This window comes from Suricata suricatta, chromosome 17 (assembly GCF_006229205.1).
Source record: "Suricata suricatta isolate VVHF042 chromosome 17, meerkat_22Aug2017_6uvM2_HiC, whole genome shotgun sequence".
Classification (NCBI taxonomy): domain Eukaryota; kingdom Metazoa; phylum Chordata; class Mammalia; order Carnivora; family Herpestidae; genus Suricata; species Suricata suricatta.
The window spans coordinates 2,015,700-2,039,386 of NC_043716.1; the positions used below are offsets into that span (position 1 = coordinate 2,015,700).

At 61.5% G+C, this 23,687-nt stretch overlaps 6 protein-coding genes and 1 long non-coding RNA gene across 9 annotated transcripts in view; 6 read left to right on the forward strand and 1 right to left on the reverse strand.

Moving 5' to 3' along the window:
- The window catches only part of NLGN2 (neuroligin 2), a 9,411-nt gene extending 9,073 nt beyond the window's left edge, over positions 1 to 338 (forward strand). Inside the window, exon 8 of the mRNA XM_029928789.1 lies at positions 126 to 338. Coding sequence (XP_029784649.1) covers positions 126 to 338 — 213 coding nt within the window. The remainder of the gene's footprint in view (positions 1 to 125) is intronic.
- A 2,200-nt stretch (positions 339 to 2,538) lies between these two features.
- Positions 2,539 to 4,031, forward strand: SPEM1 (spermatid maturation 1). 2 transcript variants are annotated; one of them, XM_029928507.1, is made up of 3 exons: positions 2,539 to 2,884; positions 3,007 to 3,064; positions 3,260 to 4,031. In XM_029928507.1, the coding sequence occupies exons 1-3, from the start codon at positions 2,753 to 2,755 to the stop codon at positions 4,000 to 4,002; spliced, it is 933 nt and encodes a 310-aa protein (XP_029784367.1). In that variant the 5' UTR covers positions 2,539 to 2,752; the 3' UTR covers positions 4,003 to 4,031. The 2 variants fall into 2 exon arrangements, with proteins under 2 accessions (XP_029784367.1, XP_029784366.1); XM_029928506.1 differs by having other exon boundaries at positions 2,540 to 2,893.
- A 1,069-nt stretch (positions 4,032 to 5,100) lies between these two features.
- Positions 5,101 to 7,994, reverse strand: LOC115282483. Its single transcript, XR_003904645.1, has 2 exons — positions 7,560 to 7,994; positions 5,101 to 5,439 (listed from the first exon to the last, which is right to left on the reverse strand). It is a non-coding gene; the product is annotated as an uncharacterized LOC115282483 (long non-coding RNA).
- On the forward strand, positions 5,635 to 7,420 carry SPEM2 (SPEM family member 2). Its single transcript, XM_029928478.1, has 3 exons — positions 5,635 to 5,846; positions 5,937 to 5,994; positions 6,134 to 7,420. Exons 1-3 carry the CDS (start codon positions 5,709 to 5,711, stop codon positions 7,348 to 7,350), a joined length of 1,413 nt encoding a protein of 470 aa, XP_029784338.1. The 5' UTR covers positions 5,635 to 5,708; the 3' UTR covers positions 7,351 to 7,420.
- A 47-nt stretch (positions 7,995 to 8,041) lies between the features above and the next one.
- On the forward strand, positions 8,042 to 11,915 carry SPEM3 (SPEM family member 3). The gene is made up of 3 exons (XM_029928438.1): positions 8,042 to 8,247; positions 8,387 to 8,444; positions 8,553 to 11,915. Exons 1-3 carry the CDS (start codon positions 8,110 to 8,112, stop codon positions 11,849 to 11,851), a joined length of 3,495 nt encoding a protein of 1,164 aa, XP_029784298.1. The 5' UTR covers positions 8,042 to 8,109; the 3' UTR covers positions 11,852 to 11,915.
- A 2,142-nt stretch (positions 11,916 to 14,057) lies between these two features.
- Positions 14,058 to 16,743, forward strand: TMEM102 (transmembrane protein 102). 2 transcript variants are annotated; one of them, XM_029928470.1, is made up of 3 exons: positions 14,058 to 14,338; positions 14,672 to 14,904; positions 15,001 to 16,743. In XM_029928470.1, the coding sequence occupies exons 2-3, from the start codon at positions 14,691 to 14,693 to the stop codon at positions 16,317 to 16,319; spliced, it is 1,533 nt and encodes a 510-aa protein (XP_029784330.1). In that variant the 5' UTR covers positions 14,058 to 14,338; positions 14,672 to 14,690; the 3' UTR covers positions 16,320 to 16,743. The 2 variants fall into 2 exon arrangements, with proteins under 2 accessions (XP_029784330.1, XP_029784329.1); XM_029928469.1 differs by having other exon boundaries at positions 14,059 to 14,338; positions 14,430 to 14,904.
- Positions 16,744 to 17,282: 539 nt separating this feature from the next.
- On the forward strand, positions 17,283 to 23,683 carry FGF11 (fibroblast growth factor 11). Its single transcript, XM_029928519.1, has 5 exons — positions 17,283 to 18,556; positions 20,230 to 20,340; positions 20,528 to 20,631; positions 21,370 to 21,568; positions 21,858 to 23,683. Exons 1-5 carry the CDS (start codon positions 18,364 to 18,366, stop codon positions 21,926 to 21,928), a joined length of 678 nt encoding a protein of 225 aa, XP_029784379.1. The 5' UTR covers positions 17,283 to 18,363; the 3' UTR covers positions 21,929 to 23,683.
- Positions 23,684 to 23,687: the final 4 nt, after the last annotated feature.

Sequence of the window (23,687 nt, forward strand, 5' to 3'; positions counted from 1 at the left end):
CCCCCCTCCGCCCCCCACCGCTACCAGCCACAACAACACGCTACCGCACCCCCACTCCACCACTCGGGTATAGGGGGCGGCGGGGGGAGGCCCTCCGCCTCCCCAGCCGGCCCCCGCACCCCCAGCCCCACCCCCCGCCGGCGGGCAGCGTCGCTCAGGAGGCTGGGAGGACGTCTCGGCGACGGGCTTTTCCTGTGCGGGCCGCCCCGCGCGAGGAGCAGGAGGTGGACTCCGGTTTCCTCTCTGCAGGATGCCGAGAGGCCCGCCCTCTTCTCTGGACCTGGGCCTTGGAACAACTGGGGGGCGTTTTGTCCCCTCCATTGGGACACCAGTCTTAGGTGTGCGGAAACGTGGAAGTGTTTTCCCACGCGGAGGTGTGCTTTCTCACGAGGGGGTGCGTTTTGCCATGTGCAGGGTGAGGTTTTTTTTTCGCCGCCCTGGACACATGTTGGCCCCCTCTAAGAATTTCTGCGGGGATTTGTACCCCAGAATCCTGTTCCCTCATGCCTTCTCCCACCTCTTCCCCTTCTCCCCGCCAATGGAGACCCTGGAAGTGGTGTGTTCACTGACCGTGACCCTTGGCCACCGGATGGACACAGCAGCAGAGGGTGGCGCCTGGGAAGCAGCGAGGAAATCACAGTCCCCACCCCCCACCCTGGCTCCCTGCCCCAGGACCCCCTGCCCCACGAAGCATGTTTACCCCACCCCCCTCCGCCATGGCCTATGTCTGATGAGGCCCATCCTCTGGGTGGGCCTGGCCTTCTGCAGATGCCAGGCTCGGATTCCCTGCCAGGGGAGGGGAGGAGATGCGTGCAGCCCCGTGTTTTCCGGGAACCTGTTTTCCCACGGGTCCGGGACACATTTCTCCGGGTAGAAACGTGTTCTTGCATGTGGATGTGTGTTTTCCCATGCAGACGGCCCCTCGCACACCAGCGCTTCCTGGCACCCCGCCCCCCCAGGCCTTAAGGCCTAGCACCCAGCTCCTCCCCACCCAGCAGGTGGGAACAGACTCCTGACAGGCAGAAGCTGGCACGGGGGAGGGATGTACAGCTCCTGGGGACAGAGCTCTGCCCCTCTCTCCCCAAGAGATGCCAAGCTGGGGGGCCTGGTGTGCCGCCCACAGAGGCCATGCATGTTTGACCAAAGCCCTCGCTGGGGTCTGAGGACAGCCTTTCCCTCAGTCCTCACACCACTGCTCACCCGTGCCACACTGGGTAGGTGGGTTTGAGGGGGAGGGGGCAAGACCTTCAAAATGTGCCAAGGATGCCCCAGTCCTGGGCCAGGGCAGGTAAATGTGGAGACGGGGTGGGGGGGAGGGGGGAAGGGAAGCGGCAGCTACAAGGGTTCTTGGTCTGTGTCTCCACTCTTCACTGTGTCTCGTTCCCGCCCTGTGCCTCAGTGTCCTGTCCCTCTGTCCCATCTCGGTGTCAGCCCACCCTCTCCCCTCCGCCCCCCTCCCCTCCTCCGACCTGGCCCCCCTTCCCGCAGCCAGGCCAGGGCTGAAGGAAAGGAGCCTGGAGGGCAGCGTGGGGGAGAGCAGGGAGGCGCAGCTTCCAGGGACGGGTTGGGGAGAGAATGAGGTCAGCTGCGCTGAGGAGCAGATGGAGGGGCCGTGGGGGACGGGGCTTGGGCAGAGAGCGGCGGGGGCGGGGGGGGGCGAAAGGACATGTGTGAGGTGACTGCCCGGAGAGGAGGCGCCCAAGGCCGAGGACAGAGGGCTCGGGGCTCTGGGGAGATCGTCTTCATCAGGAAGAGTTTTAGGGGACACCAGCGGACGGCTGCTGGCATTTTGTGGTTTGTGCTAAATTTGAGTAGGGAGTGGGGTGCCGTCTTCCACACCCAGGTCCAGAACCCCTGGCCTCCTGACTGTCCCTTCTCTGACCTCCCCCCATGGAGACTTAGTTCTTTCCTGACCCCTTCCCTTGCCTGGTCTAGCTCCTCTCCAAACAGCCAAGTCCTCTAACCACTAGGGACCTGGGCCCTGACCCCTGTAGACAGATGCCCCCCCCCAAGCTGGGGCAGGGAGGGGGCCTGGGGGACCCCATGATTCAGCCACGGACTCCAATGCCCAGCCCCTCTCCCCACGACACTCCCCTGACGATCCTCTGACGATCCTGGGTCCCTGCCCCAACCCTTCACGGCTCTGTACACATTTTTAAACCTGGCAAAAGATGAAGAGAATATTGTAAATATAAAAATTTAACTGTTGGTTGTGCCTGATCTGATGGGGGCCGGGGGCTGAGGAAGCAAGCCTCTGGGAAGCCTCCTACGTGTGACACGGGGGGTCCAAGCCCACGGCCCGTTTTAGTGCTTGGCTCTGAGGGCCGAGAGAAAGGGGCAGAGGGTGCTGGGGTGAGGTCGCCGTGGCAGCGGGGTTGTTGGGGGTTCCGTTCAGGCCCGGGTGTGGGCTGAGGCCTGAGCCCAGTATAGAGAAGGAGTGGGGGAGAGGCTGGTGGGGACAGTGGACAGGTGGCGGTGGGGGGGGGTGGTCTGTGGGCCGGGCCAGGTGGCTGGACGCAGGGCAGGAATACAAGGTGAAAGGTTGGCCTCTGGCCTTGCCAACGCCTGGGCCCCTGCCAGAGGGTCAGCCATGGGCCCAAGACTCTCCCCCTTGGCACATTGTGAGGGAGACCGCCAGCATCATTGTGACCCGCTTACCCCCAGGAGCTTCTGGGGCAGACAGGCAGGTGGGTGGATACAGTGAGCACAGTGGGCTGGGGGTCTAGGGGCCCCGGTGGCCCACGGGACCCCCATGGCCATGGCTGAGCCCCCACGGGCTGACTGGGCCTCACATGCCAGCTCGAACAACGGCTGTCAGGACCTGGGCAACTCCATCCTGCTGCTCCTGGGTCTCATCATCTGCATCAACATTGCCATCAATATGGTGACGCTGGTCAGGGCGGGGCTGGGCAGGAGGGTGACGGCAGGAGGGTGGGGTGGGGGTGGGGGGGAGGATGGCCTGGCGGCCAGGGCCTGTGTGGGGTCACTGTGTCCTCCATCACCTAGCTCTGGCATAGACTCCGTGACTTCTTACATCGAGCATTCCCTATTGTTCATGAGAAAGGTAAGGGGGGCGGCTGGGCGCAGAGGAGAGGCAGACACCAGGCCTGTATCCAGCCCTGACCCTGACCGGCCCCTTCCCCTCTGGCTGTCCCCTCTTGGGCCCCATCGTGGCTCTGCCTCCCCCACCAAGCCCTACCTCTCCATCCCCGGAGGAGCCGGCGTCCCCCGCAGCCTCTCGCCTCCCCTAAATCCGCAGAAGCTCCTACGTCATCCTCACCTGAGAAGCAGACCCAGCCTCCGAAACAGTCCCCTGCAGTCCACCTTCGATGCACCATGGACCCCGTGAAAATGACCGTGACCCCACCGCCCATGCGCCGCCGCCGCCACAGGGGCTCTTCAGGGCCCTGCGCCCACTGCCCAGTAGCCTGGGCCCCCGACACCGACGATGATGAGGAGAAGCCCCCGCATTGGCACCCAGCAGTGTGGTCCTACAACTGGGGTCACCCCGAGGACTGGGAAGTCTTCCACTCCACCCCGGGGCTCTGGGCTCCCTGGGCCCGGGAGGCCGTGCAGCCCCTTCCCCACACCATTCGCTTCCAGCAGACCGGAGAAGGAAATCCCCTCAAAAGAGAGATGCGGTCAGAGCTGGGCCTCGAGGCCTACGTGTACCCCGTGAACCCCTGGCCCCCGAGCCCTCAGGCCCCGAGGCAGGACAACTGTGGGGCGGGCGCAGGGGCCAGGGCGCAGGCGGAGCAAGAGCCGTCCGCCCCGGCCCCTCCGGCCCTGCCCCCCGCTCAGGGCCCAGCCACCGTCCCCGACATCCCCCGGCGCCCCTCTTCGGGCCGCGTGCTGTATGACGCCCGCGAGGTGCGGCGGCGGCTCCGGGAGCTGACCCGCGAGGTGGAGGCCTTGTCCCACTGCTACCCGCTGATGTCCAAGCCCAGCAATGCCGAGGGGACGGGCAAGGACTGGGTGTACCGTTCTCTGCCGGAGAGGTGACCAGGAGAAAAATAAAAGGCAGAGAGGAGGCAGTGGTTTGTGGTGGTGCGGGGGGTGCCAGGGCCCACACAGCACCCAAAGCCCGGGTGGCCTCCCCGGCAACAGGGAATGGAGAGCCAAAGGACCCTTCTCGACCTCTTGGCTGCCCTCAGCTCTTTCCCAGGCTTTTCTTCGTTCCAAGGTTCCCAGCTGCCACTCCCCTATTTCCTTTTGTGCCCAGAGCGGGCCCCCCACATCCCACCCCAGATCCTCAGGCAGACTGGCACTTAGAGGGGGGACCCCAGCCCCATGGCCCTAAGCATCGAACGGCCTGGTTTCTGCCAGAGGTAGGCCAGCTGGCCGAGAGATCCAGGGCCTCGGTTTCCTGGTCAGGACCCTGAAGCCCTTGCACCTCAGAGCAGGCTCAGAGCAGAGGATGCGATCTGGGGACATTCTCAAGGGGCTGCCGTATCCTAAGGTCACAGCTGTCTGTGATTTCGCTCCTCTGATTAGCGCCTGCCTGTCACGAGGAGCAGACTGAGGCTCAGAGAGGCTAAGGGACTTCTTCCCGGTCACACAGACGCCAAGGATCAACCTTGAGGCCTCGGAGGCCCCGGGCACTGCTCCCGCGGGGACATTTCATTGCCATGGAGTCCGCCCGGCTGAGCAGAACCTCCCCCCTTCCTCGGCTTGCCGTGTGAACTCGTCAGAATATTCCATCCACAGACAGCAGGGAGAGCCAGGTCCTAGACAGTTGGGCTCACGGGCACACACCCACATGCACGTGCACACACACGCAGCTTAGGGAAGGGAAGCCTGTGAGGACGGGCACCCAGGCCGAACAGACGGAGTCCAGCAAGGTGGACGGCCAGGCCCTTGGTGAATCACCTGCGTCTCGTTTTGTTCTCAGTCAGCTGACATCACTGATCGCTGTGAACTGCTTTCCTTCAGGGAGCACAGGCCTACTAGGTGTTTGGAGGCTGGACCGGAAACACCCATGGGCTGTTGCTTTTATATCTGCTGAGTTGTTCCTCAAGACAACAAGTGACTAGAGGTCCCCAGGGCCCCGCTCCCACGGACCCCCAGCGCTGAACCTGGTTTAAAAGAAGATTCCTTTTGTCACATCCACAATCACATCTATATTGTGCCTTGTGCCTTTTGTGAGGCTTTCCTTCAGGTGGCAGCCAAAGGTGTTTCAGCTCGGAGGGATGGGCCCGAGGGAGGGCACTTGGTTAGGAAGGGGAGGGCCGCGGTTGGGGGCGGTCCCTGGCGGAGTGACCCCAGCGAGGTGGAAGGAAGTCGGTCTTGCTCTGAAGCGAAGGGGTCAAAGGGCCGGTGACCACAACGCCTAAACGGCAGCCCTGGAGGGGACTCCTCCTGGGCGGTGCTGTCCCCCTTGAAGGCCTTCTTACTACCATAGTTGCAAATCCAGAATCAGGTGTTGACTTCAGCAAAGCCCTATGGAGACAGAGAGACAAACGCAGCTCTGGGGTCTCTGGGGACTGGACTCCTATCAGGTGGCAGCCAGGATCAGAGACGGCCACAGGAAGGGCAAGCCAAGTGACTAAAAGCTGCCCCGCGGATTGTGACACCCCGCAATGTGCCTCATTGTGACCCAACTCCCTCACCAGCTGGTAGGTGTCCCCAGGTCCCGGCATGAGCACAGTGTGGTCGGGGCTGGTGGGGGGGTGGGCCGGTGGCCCAGGTGGCCCTAGGACCCCCCCACCATGGAAAACCAGCTCTACTATGACAGCCTGGGGTCTTACACTCAATGCCAGGAAGCCCTCCTGGGTGTCGAGGACTTACTCTTCCTGCTGCTGGGACTCGTCATTCTTGTCAACATTGGGATCAACGTGGTAACTGTGGTCAGTGACGGCTCGGCGGCGGGTCACCCCTTCCCCCGGGGCAGAGAGGCCTGGGGGCCAGGTCTTCACTCCCACCCGCCTTACCCCCAGATGTGGCACCGACTCAAGAACGCCTTAGACAAGATGATACATTGGATCAATCTGAAAAGTGAGTATGGCAGCAAGAGAGGTGGGGGTCCCCCGCCCCCTACAGCCACCATCACCGCCCTAGAAACCCAGGCCGCACTGTTCCCAGCCCCGAGGTCTCCTGACACTCGCCCTGTCCTCCCGGACTCTTGCGCCCCCAGATGGAAGCTGTCAGGCTTGTGAAAGTCCCCCCAAAGACGCCCCGGGCAAGCCCCAAGATGTCCACATTCACTGCACCCTGGACCCTGTAGAAGTGAAGACGGCCTGGCCCCCCGGCCACTGCTCTTCCCACTGCCGTCCCCGCTGCCACCGCCGCCCCCGGCCCCCGGGCCACCACCGTCCCCCCTGCAGCCACCAGTGGGGACCGAAGAGCCGTCGGCATTTCCCCCACAACCACTCAGTCTTCCGTAGCCACGGGCACAGCCACAAGGTGTCCCAGCTGGGACCGGCGCCCTCCTTTAATGAGGACAACCTCGCCTCCAGCCTGGAGGAGGATGCCCTGTCCTTCCCGCGCCCCAAGTACCTACGCTGGGGCTGGGGAAGCCTCTACCAGCCGGTGGGCCCGCCCTCCAGCTTGGGCCTGTGGGGCCGCCAGGGCGGGGTCCTGGCCAGTCTGCCACCACCCTCTCTCTACCTGTCCCCTGAGCTGCGCTGCGTGCCCAAGCGCGTGGAGGCCAAGTCGAAGCTGAGGCTGCCATCTCACAGGCCCCGGTCCCGAACCTGGGGCAATCTGGAGGCCGAGCGGCGGACCCCATCTTCACCGCCCCTCCGCCAGCTGCCTCCCGATCCCTCCTGGGTCCCCGTGGGGCACAGCCCTTACCCTTCGGGGGCCCAAATGCTCCATGACTCCTGGGACCAGCAGCGGCGCGGTCTGGAGGGCTCCGAGCCGCCCTCGGCCCTGGTGCCCGGGGGCTCCCGGCCTGAGGCCCAGGAGCACGGCTCTCCGCAAGCCCACCGGCGTTGCCTCCCTGGTCACACGTGCAGCCAGCCCAACCGCAGCCCCCACCCGTCCGCGGGGCACTTGGGCTTCAGCTCCCGGGACCCCCATGAGGTTCGGCGCCGGACAACCAAACGGACCCAGCCGGTGCCCACCTGGCACCCTCTGACCACCACATCCCTCACCGTGTTGGGTGAGGCCTCCCAGCAACAGGCTCCGGCTCCCAGCTCAGCCCAGCCCGAAGTCCAGACTGCAGCCCAGCCCACCTTCATGCCGCTCAGCCGGAACCCAGGGGGCTATGGCCGGTACCAGGTGTATGACAGCCTGGAGCTGAAGCGGCAGGTCCAGGAGAGCAGAGCGCGGGCCAGCTCCCTGCCTCCCACCTCCACCTTGGCCTCACGGCCCTCCCTGCACAGGATCCGGAACGGGAAAGTCCACTGACCAACGGCCAACGCGGCTGGTGGGTGGGGGGGGATGGAGAGAGCAATAAAGAGCGACAAAGTCCAGGAAACACTGCGCTGTTCTGTGGTTTGGACGCGCCCCTCCCAGCCCCGGGCCCTGCTTTTGGCTTCCTGACACGAGAAGCCAGTGTCCCCATCTTGGATGTGGCCACCGCCCCCACCTCCCCAGCAGGCCCCCTGGTCCCTCACCATGCACTGAGGACACCTTGCAGATTCCAGACCACTGGTGTGTGAGCACCCACGCCGGGTCTCTGTCGCCCCGATCCCAAAGTGGGCTCAGAGGCACGGCCCCACAGAAGACCAGGAGGTCAGATTCCAGACCGGTGGGCTCCACGTGTGGGCAGCTCCAGGACCATGGCCCGGCAAAGGGCAGGAAGGACACCAGGGCTCTGGGGTCCAGCCAGGCCTGCCTCAGGGCTCTGAGGCCAAGGAGCGGCCAAGGAGATGGAATGTGGGTGCGTGATGGAGGGAGGCAGCAGGCAGTGCGGGGACCCAGCCAGGGCCCCAGGGCAGGCGCGCTGGCTTCTGGGCCCTTCTGGCTGTCCGGGCTCAGGTCACCAGAGCCTAGTGACCAGGGCACATCATCCCTGGCCCTCCACTTCATCCCCCTCCCTCATTTGTGACCCCGGCCACCTGCCCCATTGTGACTCAGTCCTTCTCCCCCTCCCCCACAGAGGAACCTGGCTCCTAGCGAGTATGTGGGGGCCAGGGGGCCCAGGCAGTCCTGGGACCCCCGGCCATGGGTGAGCAAGCCCACCCTGGGGAGCCTCTGTGCTCCGGCACCAATCCCAGGAAGTGCCAGGACCTCGGAGACTTGATTCTCCTGATTCTGGGCACCTTCATCTTGCTCAACGTGGGGATCAATGTGGTGACTCTGGTCAGGGCGGGGGCCGGAGCCCCAAGGGCGGGGGTGTGTGTGGGGCTTACAGGGGTGAGGTGGGGGAGGGCAGCTGGGATGGGGCTTGGCTTTGGGGCTCACTGCACTTCCGGACTCCCCCTTCCCCTGCGCCCCTCAGCTCTGGAAGCATTTGAAGAGCTCCTTGCGGATCCTTTTCCATCGCTTTTTCCCCAAAGGTGAGTGGGCCCCGGCACGGCCTCAAGGGGAGGTGGGCGTGCCGGCCTCCTCGGCCTCCTCGGCGCCCTCAGGAAGCCAGGCCTTGTCCCCTCCCGCCTTCCCTGCAGACCAGCAGGCCAGCTGCGCGGGCAGCCATCCCATGTGCGTGCGCTGCTCCATGGACCCCAAGAACCTGTGCCCAAGAGTCGCTTCCCGCTGTCATCGTCGCTTGCTGCTGGGGCACTCCGACCACCCCGACGCCTGGGGACCCGACACAAATGACGAGAAGGCTTCTGGGTGCTGCTGGAGGCCGCCTCAGTGTGGACACGCCCGGGCTCCTGTGGACGCTCCGTGGGGACTGTGGAAGGAAGGGGTGATGGCAGCTGGGGAGGCCCCTCAGGTCACAGCCTTAAAGGCCCGGGCGCCCTTCCTCTCCAGGCACGAGACAGCTTCCCAGTTTCCCAGGAACCGCAGGGTGGACATGGCTCCCCTCCATCTGCCCAAGAGCAAGACTAAGCCCCCAGACTATGACTCTGCCCAGGCCCAGGCCCCAGCCCAGACCTCCTCCCCAGTCCACAGCCCTGAGCACACCACCTCCCAGGGCCAGATCCAGACCCAGATCCAGACCCAGACCCACTCCCCAGCCCTCACCCCTGAACATACAACCCCCCAGGCCCAGACCCAGGCCCAGACCTCCCCCCCAGCCCACGTCCCTGAACATATGACCCCCCAGGCCCAGACCCAGGCCCAGACCTCCGCCCTAGCCCACATCCCTGAACATACGACCCCCCAGACCCAGACCCAGACCCAGGCCCAGACCTCCCCCCCAGCCCACATCCCTGAACATACGACCCCCCAGACTCAGCTCCACTCCCCACCTCATGCCCCAGAGCACAACCTCCCTCAGGCCCAGATCCACTCCCCAGGATTCACCCCTGAGCATGCCTCGGGCCAGGCCCCTCCACACTCCCCAGGCTTCACCCCTGAGCACAGCCAGCGCACTCCTGCCGAGGCCCAGGGCCCCGGGCACACCCCAGCCCATCCCGTGGGTCACGGCCCTGAGCACGTAATAGCCCACGCTCCAGCCTTCACTCTGGCCAGTGCTCGTGTAACCTATACCCACACCCCTGGCACCCCGCTCTCTGCTCTTGCCTCTGCCCCAGCACCTCCCTCAACTTCTACCCCAGCCCCTGTCTCAATGTCTGTCCCAACCTCAGCTCTGGTCATGACCCTGACTGCCGCTCCTGTCCCTGTTCCTATCTCTGTCTCTGCCGCCTTACCTCCCCCCATCTTCACTCCTATTCCCACCACCCCGACTGCCTTCAGCCAAGGCCCCTCCACTGGCCACATGGTCTACGATGCCCGCAGGGCAAAGCAGAACTTATGCAGTGTGTGCCCCCCTCAGAACTCTGGGTATTCCAGAAAGGAGTTGGGCACCCTCCCCAGGCCCCAAGAGGGGCAGGGTCCTGGCAGCTCTGGCACAGGGGAGCAAACACCAAAACAGCAGAGTGGGGACAGCACCAAGCCCTCTGCAGGATCCGTACTGAGTTACCTGCAGTCCGGGGACAGAGAATGGAAGGCCTCAAATGACGCCAGAGACAAGTTCTTACAGTCCAAGACCTTCCCTTATTGCAGCTTCCATCCTCGCAGTTCTGAGAAGAAACACACAGACTCCCAGACTCCAGTCTTCCCCAAGTTCATGGTCTACTCCAAGGATGCTACACCTTCACAAACTTGCGTTCATTCTCCAACCAGTGGCAAGAGCCCGCTGAGTGCTATTCCTCCACCAGGCACTCTTTCTCTGCCTCTTATGCTTCCCAAATCCTTTGTCTTCCATCAACCTTCCAACTCCCAGAATCCCCTGACCTCCAAGTCTTCTCCGTCTGCCCCCTCTTCCCAGTTTCCCGTCCCTCTCCAGCTCTCCAAGACATTCCAACCCCCAATCCAACCCCAGGCCCCTGAACTTCATGAGAATCTGGGCCTCAACCAAAACTCTGACCTCCAAAGGACTCCAGACCCTTCAAAAGACTCACGAGTTCCCAGGAACCCTGGCCTTGTTCAAGATCCAGGCCTGGACAAGCCCCCAGGCCTTCCCCAAGACCCTTATCTCTACAAGAGTCCAAGCCCTTCCCAAGGCTCTGGGCTTCCCAGGAATCTAGTCCTTACCCAAGATTCTGGCCCCCAAAGGAGCCCAGGTCCTATTCAAGATGGAGGTATCTTTAGGAGCCCATGTCTCACCCGACCTCCTGGCCTCTACAAAAACACAGCATTTCCCCAAACTTCCGACATTCAGAGGAGCTCAGGCTTTGTGCAGAACTCTGGAGTGTACAGGAATCTAGAACAAAACCAAGAGGCTATACTCTATAAAAGTCAAGATTGTTATCGAACAACTGGCCTCCATAAGAGCCCAGGCCCTCCTCCAGATTCTGGAGGTCATAAGAGTACAGGAAACGTCAATGAGCCAGGAGTCTCCAGGAGCCTTGGCCTTCCCCAAGATTCTTGCTCACATAAGAGCCCATACCTAGCCCACGACTCTGGGGTCAACAAGAGCCCAGACTTGGTCCAAACCTCTGGCCTTCATAAGGGCTCGGGCCTTACCCAAGACTCAGGAGACCACAGAAGCCCAGGCCTTACTCAAGATTCTGATCTCCATAAGAATCCAGGCCTTACACAAGCCATTGAAGTCGAAAGGAGATGTGGCCATACACAAAATGTTGGCACTCACAAGAACCCAGAATACACTCAAGACCCTAAATTCCACAAGTACCCAGGAATCCATCAAGATCCTGGCCCCCACAAGGGCCCAGCCCTTACCCAAGACCATGGCCTCCCCAGGGCTCAAGGGCTTACTGGGGAATCAGGCCTCCACAAGGAGTCATGCTTTACCCCAAATCCCGACCATCACAAGAACCCAAGCCTTGTTCTAGATCTTGACTCTGTGCAGATCTTGGGCCTACCTCAGACCCCAAAGTCAACACAGCCCTTGATAAAGTCATTTGTACCCGAGGAGGCTCCGAGGAGGGAGGGTCCAGAGCAGCACCTCTCATGGACTCCTGTCCCACTTGCTCAGAACTCCTGCTCTCCCAAGCCCCAGGTGATCTACGGAGACCTGCACACCTTCTCAGAGGTCCCCGTACTAATCGAGCTGCAGCCATGGTCCCGGCGGGCAGGCAGCCAAGACTGGGTGTATCGTCCTGTGGACACCATCCCTCCAGCCTGCCAGACCCATCGCCAGATGTCTATGCCTCCCAAAACCAACTGGAAGCTCTACTGTCCTGGGTCGGGCACCCGTGTAGGGCATGTGGTCTTTGATGCCCGCCAAAGACAGCTGGGCAGGGACAAGTGTGAAGCTCTGTCTCCCAGGCGCATTCGCCAAGAGGCACCCAGCAACTCACCGGAGGCCATCAGGGAGCGGGGTCATCCGTAGGTGGTGAGAACCCTGGAACAAGAGGGGGCAAGGGTGCATCAGGAATAAAGAGGCAAGAGAAGTGTCTTGTGGTTGCTGGGAGACGTCCACCCGGCCCCATTCCCAACGCTGGCCCACCGCAGGGTCTGATAAGCCTGGCTCTAGCCCTGCCCTGTTCCTGCATCGCCACGTAGCAAACCCATTATCCCCTGGCCCTAGGGCTGCGTTGTCCAACACAGTAGCCAGTAGCCAAATATGGCTATTAAAATGTAATTAATTAAGCTTAAGTAAAATTTAGGGGCGCCTGACACAGTAGGTAAAGTGTGTAACCCTTGACCTCAGGGTCATGAGTTCAAGCTCCCTACTTTATTTTAGTTTTTTAATGTTTTTATTTTATTTTTGAGAGAGAGAGAGAGAAAGATACACAGCATGGGCAGGGGAGGGTCAGAGAGAGAGGGAGATACAGAATCTGAAGGAGGCTCCAGGCTCTGAGCCAGCTGTCAGCACAGAACCTGATGCGGGGCTCAAACCCACGAACGGTGAGATCATGACCTGAGCCGAAGCCAGATGCTTAACCGACTGAGCCACCCAGGTGCCCCATCAAGGTCCCTACCTTAAAAAAATGAAAAAAGGCGACTTCCCTGACTCCCCACCCCGGGAGTCACGGAACCTCGCCTGGGAATCGCAGATCCCAATAAAGGCTTTCTTGGCTCCATTAAAAAAAAAAAAAAATTCCTGTTGCTCAGTCTCAGCATCTACATTTCAAGGGCACAATAGCCATGCGTCACAGAAAATCCTATTGGATGGCAGTGCTTTATTTAGAGTTTAGAGAAATTTTCCTTTCCCTGGTCACCCAAACCCACCATCTTCAGAGTGCCCACAGAACCCAGAGTACTTAGCTGTTTTTTAGTGTGACGGAGAGGCCACCCCCACTCCCCTGGGGAAGAGGGAAAATGTAGGGATGCCCTGTGCCTGATCACCCCAGACTGTGAGAAAGAGCCTGGTCCTCAGTTTCCTATATCTGGTCTTGTGGGTCACACCGGATATGTGGGAACCTGCCTCCCCAGTGCTGGGCTGTGTTTTGGGGTTCAAGGTGGCTGAGGGAGGAGGGTTCTCTTTGTCAGTGACTAGGAACCCCTGATTTCTGGGCTCCCCAAATTGAGCTCTGGATTCTGAGAGTCCCCTCCTTCCAAGCCACTGTAATTTTTCTCGGTGTCTCTGCTTCATTCTCCCGCATTGACTCAGGCTTATCTCATTTCAGACCTACTCCCTGGGGCGGAAGGGCACGGGAGAAATCCTGGTCCAGCCATGGATCGGTCTGATCTGTGAGCCTGTCCCTGGTTTCCTGTGGCTCTGTCTTCTCATTCCAGCTCCTAGTCTCATCCCAGAATTAAGTTGTGCCTCTGATAGCCACGGTAACTCAAAGCAATTTCCTTCTCCTGATAATTTCCCCTTGCCCTGCCCTAGCCCAGCTAGGATTTTCCTCCGGACTTGATTTTCGGTCCTGATAACTCTTCCATGTACATACGTGAGCTGGCAGGTGCCGAAGTGTTTTCCCTGCTCTCTCACTCGTGTCCGAGGTGGGCATCACTAATAGGTATGTCCCTCCCCTGAGCCACATGTTTATTTCTGGGTCACCATCTGTGTGTTCTGGCGTACCCCTGATTCCAAAGAGATGCCTCCCCACCCAGGTTCGAGCTCCTTTGCGACACCTCTCTGGCTCAGCTCTACCATGGGCCACCTTCCTAGGCTGCAGTCTCATCTCTTAAATGCAGTTATGGGGGCACCCGGGTGGTTCAGCTCGTTAACCGCAGGAATCCGATCAGGTCATGATCTTGTGGTTTGTGAGTTCCAGCCCCGCATCTGCTTGGGGTTCTCTCTCTCTCTCTCTCTCTCTCTGCTCCTCCCCCACTTGTGCGCGCTCTCTCTCTCAAAATAAGTAAACTTAAAAAAAATAAAATGCAGTTACGATTGCATGGACCAACCCTCCTAGGTCTAAGCTACCACACAAGGGTCTACTCACACAAGGGATGTGGAGACCCTATTTCTCCCCAGGCTCTGGGTTATGTCCCCCACTATTATTTGCTATTCAGATCCATCCTCTGTTCCAACCCCACGAGATGTTTTCGTGTTGGCTGATCTGGGCTTGAAAGTCACGGAACAATTCATCTCCTTAGAAACTACAACTTCCATCAGGCAGTACTTCAGCGGAACAGGAAAGGAGGTGGGGGCGTGGCCCCAACGCCCTGGTAGCTCGGAAGACAAACTACAACCCCCAGGACAGCGCGAGATCTCAGCCGAGGGAAGAGTGACTGAACTCTGGCTGGAGGCGGGGCCGTCCCGGAAGCACCCGGCCGGCCGCCAGAAGGGGGCGTGGTCGCGCCTGGGGGCGTGGCCTTCGGGGCTACAGGAAGAAGACACCTGTTGAACCGTCCATCCATTCCCTTCCCAGCCCTTGCAGTTGTCCCTGAGAGCGAAGCCGCACCCCAAGCCTCCTCCGAAAAATAGGTAAGGGGAGGTAGACAAAGGGCGGCGGCGGAGACTAGCTATTTCATCCCGTAGGAGGGGCCTAATAGCTACTTTTTACCTGCTGAGTCAGGTGAGCGGCTCCATGGGGGCGGGGACCTGCATGTGAGAAAACGGCAACGACAGAGGAGGCATTTATTGGCTCGTTTTCAAGACTAAATTTGGAGCCCTCCATCTGCAGACCCATCGACGAACTCTGCTTGGGCTCGCTCTCTTTCTCTCACTCGGCCTGGGGAAGCGAGAAGAACGCGAGCGCTTTTTGGCAGCAAAGGAACGGCCCCGTCTAAGCTTCCTCCCGGCCGTGTTTTTCCCCAGCCCCAAAGGATCGAGCCACATGGCTTCCGCGGTCTGGGGCAGTGCGCCCTGGTGGGGCCCGCCGCCCCCAGCCCCCGCCCGGCCGCTCACGGACATCGACTTTTGCTCTGGGGCGCAGCTGCAGGAACTAACCCAGCTGATCCAGGAGCTGGGTGTGCAGGAAAGCTGGAGTGACGCGCCCAAGCCGCGACCAGACCTCCTCCGGGCCAAGGACTTTGTTTTCTCTTTGCTAGGTAAGTAATTCTCCCTGCCTTCGGGTACTCGCAGCTTTCAGTCCCGCCCCGCCCCGGGCTTTGGGTCGTGTCTCCTGATCCTGTCTTTCCTTGTAGGTCTGGTTCACCGCCGGGACCCCCGCTTTCCTCCCCAAGCGGAGCTCCTGCTGCTTCGTGGTGGGATTCGCGAGGGCTCCCTGGATCTGGGACCTGCACCCTTAGGCCCCTACGTCCGGGGACCTCATTACGACGCCGGCTTTACACTCCTAGTGCCGGTGTTTTCGCTAGACGGCACCGGGCAGGAGCTGCAACTGGACGTGGAATCCCGTTGTGCATGGCTGTGCCTCCCAGAGCGCATACGCGGAACCTCGGTCCGGGAGGCATGGCAGGATTGCCTAGGACCTCCAGTCCCAGGAGGACGTGATTCCGTCCTCCGAACCCAAAGCCAAGGAAGTCTCAAGGGCCGGCCATGCTCCGTGGACCAGCCGCATGATTCTGTCACTGAGCCTGATCCAAACGTGTCTTTGGAAAAATCACCTTGTAACGTTTTGGAGCAAGAGCCGCCCGGGCAAGGCATAACCGATCTTGACACTTCCACCCCACTGGAAAACCTGAATGGCGACATCACGAAAGAAGCCGTGGTCAGCTCAGGCCCTCAGCAGACCGAGGGTTGGGAGACATGGCCCACACTATGCCCCGCCCAGGTGGCTGCGTGGTTCTTTGCTTCACTGGCCGCGGTGGCCGAGTCCCTATTCCCGGTCCCGGGTGCCCCACGCTTGGTCCACGCAGCCCGCCACGCAGGGTTCACTACCGTCCTGCTGGCTACGCCGGAGCCCCCGCGCCACCTCCTGCTCTTCGACCTGATTCCCGTGGTGTCCGTGGCCGGCTGGCCCGAGGGTGCTCGGAGCCACTCGTGGGCCGGCCCGCTGGCCTCCGAGTCGTCATCCTTCTACCTGGTGCCGGGCGGCCACACTGAGCATCCAGGCGCCTGCGGCTGGCAGCTCTGCTTCGCCCGCCAGGAGCTGGCGCTCAAGGCGCGCATACCCGCTCCGCTGCTGCAGGCGCACGCGGCGGCCCAGGCGCTGCTGCGCCCGCTGGTGGCCGGGACCCGGGCCGCGGCGCCCTACCTCCTGCGGACGTTGCTCTACTGGGCGTGCGAGCGGCTGCCCGCGCTCTATCTCGCGCGGCCGGAGAACGCGGGCGCCTGCTGCCTCGGGCTGCTGGATGAGCTGGGCCGTGTGCTCGAGGCCGGGACGCTGCCCCACTATTTTCTGAGCGGCCGAAAACTCCGTGCTGGGGATGGCGCCGCCGGGCTGCTCGGGGCGTTGGCCAGGCTTCGCGGGGACCCTGCCGGGGCCCTGCGAGACGCGGTGGAGGAGGCCAAGGCTGCGCGCAAGGGAGGCGGCTTAGCGGGCGTGGGAGGCGGGGCCCATTGAAGACTCTGCTCCTACCGGCGTGGAAAGTGCTAATGTCGGCCAGCGGGGTGTGGTGGGGGGCCACCGGCCCCTCGCCTGGGAGAGAGACTGAGGGTCCCGGGCCCGAAGAGCGCAGTCTAGAAGGCCTCCTCGCGGGTCGTTCCCCATCCTCCTGCCCCGTCCCTGGCCCTGACCTGTGGTCGTCCCACTTCTGGCCTCTCTGCTACCCCGATCTGTGGCCAGCACCCCTCCCCGTCCGGTGCATCCTTAGACAAACGTCTCCCCCAATTCTTAAGGTCTTTTCTCTTAGGAGTCACTAGGGAAGGGGGAGTATATTTGCTGACAAAACGCTGAAAGAAGGCACGGAGGCCAGGGACTGACCAGTTTGGCTCACACAAAATCAGAGATTAATAAAAGGCCGGATTCGGCCCCAGGCTAGACCTCACCGCCACCTCTATCCACTCTGTTCCTCCCCCCCTTTCCTCCTTCAGTTCTGCCCTCCCATCCTGGGCAGTAGGGTCCCCTTCTCCTTTCTCCCAGCGTCCGCCATTCCATCCATCTTTAAGCCCAACCTCTCCTCCCATCCAGGGTTCCGTTCAGTGGAGTCACCTCCTTGCCCCTCCTCCTCTGAACCCCGAGACGTGCTGCCTTGCCTCGGCTCCGCCTGCCTCAGAGACCGTCCCCACTCCCTGCCTCCGAGGAACCCCGGGGTTCCGCCAGCCCAGCTTCACCCCCCTGGTTCCTGGCGTCTCCGCCCCCTGCCCCGCCCCCGGGCCGGCTCTCGGAGGAGGGGGAGCCGCTATCGCCACCGCCGCCGCCTCAGCTCCCCACTGCCTCTGCCGCTGCCGCTGCCGCCGCCGCCGCCGCCGCCGCCGCCGCCGCTCTGCTGGGTCCAGCCGCCAGGCCCGGTGCTCTGACTTCGCCGGGCCAGAGCGCTCTGCGGAGACACCCTCCCTCCTTCCCAGGGGTCCGGGGCGTCCAGCCCGGCGTTGGGGGGAGGCTCCGCTTGCGAGGGAGGGAGGAGCCTGGAACCGGAGCCAGAGCCACCCGTCGCCGGATCAACAAGACAGGACAGGTTGAGGGGCGTCGGGGAAGGAAGAGGGGGTGCCCTCGGCTGTCCCGGGAAGCCCTGTCGCAGGAAGCTTGATGCGCCGGGACTTGTAGGCTGTTCACATTTGGGGACTGGTGGTAACGTGGGTGCTCTTCTCTCGGGGGGCTGGTTGGATTGGAGGGCGTGGGATCTAAACAAGCACCAGCTGTCCCCGAGGAAATTAAGGGGCAACCAGGGGGGAAAAAACGGATGCTCCTTATTTCGAGGTGACAGAGGCCCTCCAGACAACCATCTACCTGGTGTATCCGCTGGGAACGGTGCATTTGGAGGTGACTTCAAAAGGAGTGGGGGGTAGCAAGGTGAGGAAGGGGACTCAGCAGCTGGGAACCATGTACCTCCAGAAATGAGGGTGACTTGGTGAAAAAAAGGAATTGTCCAGAGACAGGGTTTGGGAACCCCTCATCGCTGAGCGGGAGACAGCCTGGGTTTTCCCAGACATAGTTTGGGGGGGACTTCACTGGAAAAAAGTGGGGGGACCCACTTAGAAGGTGGCAAAGACACCTGACATTGGCAGTGCCCCAGTAGGGATGAGTCAAAGCTAAGGACCCACACCCTTTAGATTACAAGAGTGGATGTGGCAAGAGTCCGGGTCCCCAAAATAGAGTGGGAAGGTGCCCCGGGGGGTATTGGAACCACATCTTGGAAATGTTGAGGGTCTTGACTTTGGGATAAGGGAAGAGGGAAGAGGGACACTGGAGAACAGGGAAGGGGGTAGTTTTCAGTAGGAGGCAAAAGTCGAGGGTGAGGTCAGCAGAGATACATAGACCGCTGGGTCCAGTGGGGCTAGCACGGGGCTCAAGGGTGGGAGCTGGCGGCTGAGGGGCAGGAGGGCCTGGGGCTTATCCTCAGGTCCAGTGGGTGGGGCGGTGAGTTGGGACCCCAGCGTCAAGAGCATGCCCCGGTGAGCAGGCTGCGGGCGCCTGCCGGTTTGGGGGTGCCTCCTCCCGGGGCGCCATGGCGGCACTGGCCAGTAGCCTGATCCGGCAGAAGCGAGAGGTCCGCGAGCCCGGGGGCAGCCGGCCCGTGTCGGCGCAGCGGCGCGTGTGTCCCCGCGGCACCAAGTCCCTTTGCCAGAAGCAGCTCGTCATCCTTCTGTCCAAGGTGCGACTGTGCGGGGGGCGGCCCTCGCGGCCGGACCGCGGCCCTGGTGAGTGGCTGGAGGGGGGTCTCCGGGCCTGGGAGGTTGAGGCCAGAGATGCTGAAGGATGGGGCCCGACTGAGGGGGGCTCCCCGAAAGTGAGAGGTGGGCTGGGCCAGGACGACACAGCCCCGGCCAGATCGTGCCTCAGTTTCCCTTCTCCTTTGCCCATAACCCCGGGTCTCCGTGCTGTCGAGGGCAAGGGGAAGGCTTGAGGGGCTAGGTCTGGCGCTCCGAAGCCTCGCAGCTCCGGCTCGGCCCCCCACCCTTCACCCCTACCCCCCAACACAGGAGTCCCCACCCCCACCGTCCGCCGCCTACGTGCAGGCTCTCGCGATTCTTTCAATCCCGAGCGGAGGGGCCGGGGGAGGGGGGTTCCGGACGCCTGGGTCACCCCGAGGGTTTCTGCGGCTCCGGCAGCCCCGCCCCCGCCCCGGTTCTCCCGCTCCTCCACGCCTTGGCTCCGCTCCTGCTGGCCGAGGCGGCCTGGCGCGGCGCCAATCTCCCCAGCTCTCCCCCGGGTGTCCTTGCAGCTACCTCGCCAGCCCGCCCCTCTGTGCGCCCTCCTCTGTGACCTGCGCTTCGAGAGGGGAGCCGCCCCCCCCCCATTACCCCCTACACGACTCCGAAAGGGGCTCCCATACGCTCGGGAGACCCTGTGCGGCGAGCAGCTCAGACCCACTACCGGGCTGGAGACCCGCTCGGAGACTGGGGGGGTCATACCACCTACAAGGGGGTACGGGGAAGTGGACCGAGCACAAGCGACGGGGGAAGGAGAGTCGTTTGGGTGAGCGCATGGTCCCCGTCCAGGCACAGCGGGCAGGAGGCCCTCGGGGCCCCGCTCCCGCTGGCTCCCAGCTCCCCCAGGGGGAACCCCCTCGTGCCCCCCTCCCCCTGCCGCCGGCCCTCCGCATGGTACGGTCCGCAGCCCACCCTCCGAGTGGGACCCGGCCCCCACGTGACTCCGCCTGCCTCGCCAGCTCCCCGGCCCCCTTCCCCCCGAGTCCTAGCTTTGGTACGGAATGTCCCCCACCTCAGGCGGGTTACCTGGCTGAAAGGGAGAGGCTGAGCCTCGGGGAGGGCTAGGCCCCTGCGAGCCAGCAGACTGACAGACAGACAGACAGACAGATGGGTCAGTGTCAGACAGGCCGGCACTGGGCCAAGGCGAGGCCCGCGAGCCAAGCGAGCGGCAGCCGCAGCAGCAGGTGCTGAGTCAGCGTCAGGCCCAGCCCCACCCCCACTCCCGAGGGGGCGCCCCTACCCTGTGGTCACCTGGCCGCCCCCGACAGCCACAACCACACCGCCCCCACTCCACCCCTAGCAGTCCAGCCTGGCTTCTTCTGTGCTCTGCCTTTTGCTGGATCTCCTCTTCCTTTTTCCCTCTTCTCCCCTCCCCCACTGGTGGTTGAGCTGTACGGTAGGAATTAAGCCATTTAAATAAATTTCAATAAATTAAGCAGAAAGCTGGGGGTTAGAGGAAGCAGAAAGGCCCCACACCCCAGCTTCCTCCCGACTCGAAGAGAGGTGGTAGAGAGGTTGCTCAGAGGGGCTGAGGGCTGGGGCCCTGGGACCCTCTTCCTCCCCTCCACACTTCCTTCTCTCTTTTCTCTAATCCCGCCAAGTGGAGGAATGTTTCTGGGAACAGAGATGTCATTTTCAAAGATGAATGTCTCTCTCTCCAGAGCCTCAGCTCAAAGGCATCGTCACCAAATTGTTCTGCCGCCAGGGTTTCTACCTCCAGGCGAATCCTGACGGGAGCATCCAGGGCACCCCGGAGGACACCAGCTCTTTCAGTGAGAGGGGAAGGCAGCTGCGGGGTGGAAGGGGGGCACGCTGGGCTCGGAGGTGACCATCCTGTGCCTGCTTCAGGTCCTGTTGGTCTCTGTCTGGCTCTCTGACCGCCCCCCACAAAGGGAAGCAGGGGAGTGAGATGGGGGTCTGAGGCCCCGGGACACTGATGCCCCCTCTCTCCACCCTTAGCCCACTTCAACCTGATCCCCGTGGGGCTCCGTGTGGTCACCATCCAGAGTGCCATGCTGGGTCACTATGTGGCCATGAACGCTGAGGGGCTGCTCTACAGCTCGGTGAGACACTGAGGCCGAGTGGCCTGGGACTCCCACCCCTGCCAGGGCTCCCCAGCTACGGCCTTCCCAGCTCAGGACTCCCCCTCCCTGCAGCTCCCGCTGATGTCCTGTCATCACTGGCCACTGCAGAGCACCTCTTGGGCCCCTCTGATCCCTGCTGCCCGCATAGCCCCCCAAGAACCACCAGGCTCTTCGGGCAACTCTTCCAGCCTTTTGGGGCTCTGCTGCACATCCTGCTTCCTCCCGATTTCACGGTTACTTACTTACTTCGCCAGACTCATCCCGGAGAGGGGCTGGCTAGAGATGAGGGAAGGAGAGTGGAGAGAAGGTATCTTTTTATTCCAGCCCCCCCCCCCAATCCAGTTTCTAACCCTCAGGGGCCCACGGAAGCTCCCTGGCTTCTCTCTTACTCCTAGTTTCTGCATGGAGTTGCCCCCTTTTTAATGTTTGCTTATTTTTGAGAGAGAGCGAGACAGAGCATGAGCAAGGGAGGGGCAGAGAGAGAGGGAGGCACAGAATCGGAAGCAGGCTCCAGGCTCCGAGCTGTCAGCACAGAGCCCCAAGTGGGGCTCGAACCCACAAGCCGTGAGATGGTGACCTGAGCCGAAGTGGGACATTTAACTGACAGAGCCACCCAGGCGCCACCTGGTTGGTTCCTCTCGGGGCTTCCTTCTGTCCATGGAGAAGTCTTTTCATGTCTCTGTCTGTATGTGCCTTTCTGGCTCTTTGTCTCCTTAGCCGCATTTCACAGCCGAATGTCGCTTTAAAGAATGTGTCTTCGAGAATTACTACGTCCTGTACGCCTCTGCTCTCTACCGCCAGCGCCGCTCTGGCCGGGCCTGGTACCTGGGCCTGGACAAAGAGGGCCGAGTCATGAAGGGAAATCGAGTCAAGAAGACCAAGGCAGCGGCCCACTTTGTGCCCAAGCTCCTGGAAGGTGAGTGTAGGCTCAAGAAAAGGTGGGCCACGTGGGTGGGAGGGTGCTGGCCTTGATGTGGACACTGAGTGACACACAGCTCAGGTGCCACAAGTGTTCAACCAAACACCTGTTGTGATGGGTCGAACCAGGAAGGCTCTGGCCTCTGCGAGTTTGGGGAGCCCTCCTCCTGTGGGTTGGGGTTCCTAGAGGATGGCCGTAGGGGATGGGAGCCCTTTCAGAGCTCTGATCCTTCCCAGGTCTCTCTGTGCCTAATTCTCCTTCCTGGTCCTCTCTTTCCCCTTCACAGTGGCCATGTACCGGGAGCCTTCTCTCCACAGTGTCCCTGAGACCTCCCCTTCCAGTCCCCCTGCCTCCTGAAATGTAGTCCGTGGACTGGAGGCTCCCCGCACTGGCACTGAGCCGGCCATGGCCACAGCCTGTCTCCCAGCCCTGCTCCCGGCCCTCACCCCTGCCGCCACACTCATACCCTGAGCAGCCCAGGTCCCACCAGGTGCTCGATCCTAAGGAAGCCAAGGGGCTCGCTGGGATTCCCCAGGCTTCCCGCTCCTCGGACCTGGGAGTTCAGAGAGGGGGAGGCTGAAAATGGTCCTGGCTGGTCCCTTCTTTCCTTCCACACTCACAGCCCCCCCAAAGCCTTTTCTCAAGAAGGCGCTGGGGTTCCCAAAGTGACAGAACCAGGACATAAAACTCCCCACCCCGGGCTCAGCCAGTTACTGGAGCCCTCTGCCTTTTTCTTTGCCACTGAGCTATAGATTTATAGGCCTACTGGAGCTCAGGATTAGTTTCCTTTTTTCCCTACTCCACCTTCTGCGTTGTTCGGGACAGGTTCTGGAACATCAGGCACCCTAGCCAGGGCCCTTTTTGCACTCAGGCTCTGGGCTGGAAGGCTGGCATGCTGCAGGCTCGGTTCTGACTCCATCAGGCTTCTGTCCTTGACCCAGAGGGACACCTGGTTTCCAAGTAGAGAGAGGCTGGGTTTGGGCCCTGTCCAGCTGCTGGCCTTGACCTGAACTAGGACCCATCTCAGAACACCACAGTTTTAACTTTCTTATCCCAAAGACACCCACTGCTAGAGCACGGTGTGGGGCCATACTTTCTCCTGAATCTCAGCTCTAGGACACAGACCAGGACTCAGCCCTTTCCTCCAGGATGGAAGCCAGGCTGACTAGCCATATTAATGGTCCTGTAGAGAAAGTTCTAGACCCACCCTCCTACCTTCTCTAGTAACGTGCTTTTTGGGGAATCAAGAAACACGCCTTGTTTTTCCTAGGTTTTCTAAAAATCTGATTCTTCCTATAGAATGCTAACCTTATTTATAGCTGCAGTTTCTAGCCCCTGCAATTCAGCTAAGGCCCTGTCGGGGGAAACGGGCTGAGGAAGGGCAAAGGAGTTTGGGCAGGAGTCCTTGGCTCTAGTAGGGAAGTTGGGATGGGCAGGGCACGAAAACCATGGCATGTTTGGGCTGTGCTTGGGTTGGGGGTGGGGGGGACATGAACACTTAGCTACCTCAGCAGGAATTCCTTCTAGGTCCCCTTTAAAGCTGAGGTCTTTAGGGTAATGAGTCTAGAATAAAAAGGGTAAGAGGAGGGACACAGCCTTGATCACCCAGTGCAGAGACCCCAATTCAGCAGTAAGTTCCAGCCCACTCCTCTATAAATCCGGCCAAGGAGGGCGAGGGCCTCTTGGGGCTCTAGACCTCATTACCCCCAGAGCTTCTAACTGGATAGAACTCGCTTAAGGTACAGCTTATAACCTCAGCTAAGTTTTAGGTACCCAAAAAGGGCCTGACTAGATTTTCCCAAAAAGCCTGGAGAGCTTGGGGCAGGCCTGAAAAAAAAGATCAGGAACCCACCAGTGACTAGGAGGGACGCTCCACCGTAGCCTCAGACCCGGGCAGGGTAGAAGGAGAGGCCCCTAAAGGGAGGGGCTGCGGCTCAGAGGCTGGTCACTTTTCCTCAGGCTCTTTCTACTTCTGGCTCCTTGCAAGAGGGGCACATATTCCCCTCACCCACACAGACCCCGCTCAGGCTCGACCCGTCTCCTGGCTCCGCTCCCAGGAGACAGGGTCTCCACTTCATGCTTTCTCAATTAAAGACGATTTATACAACGATGTATA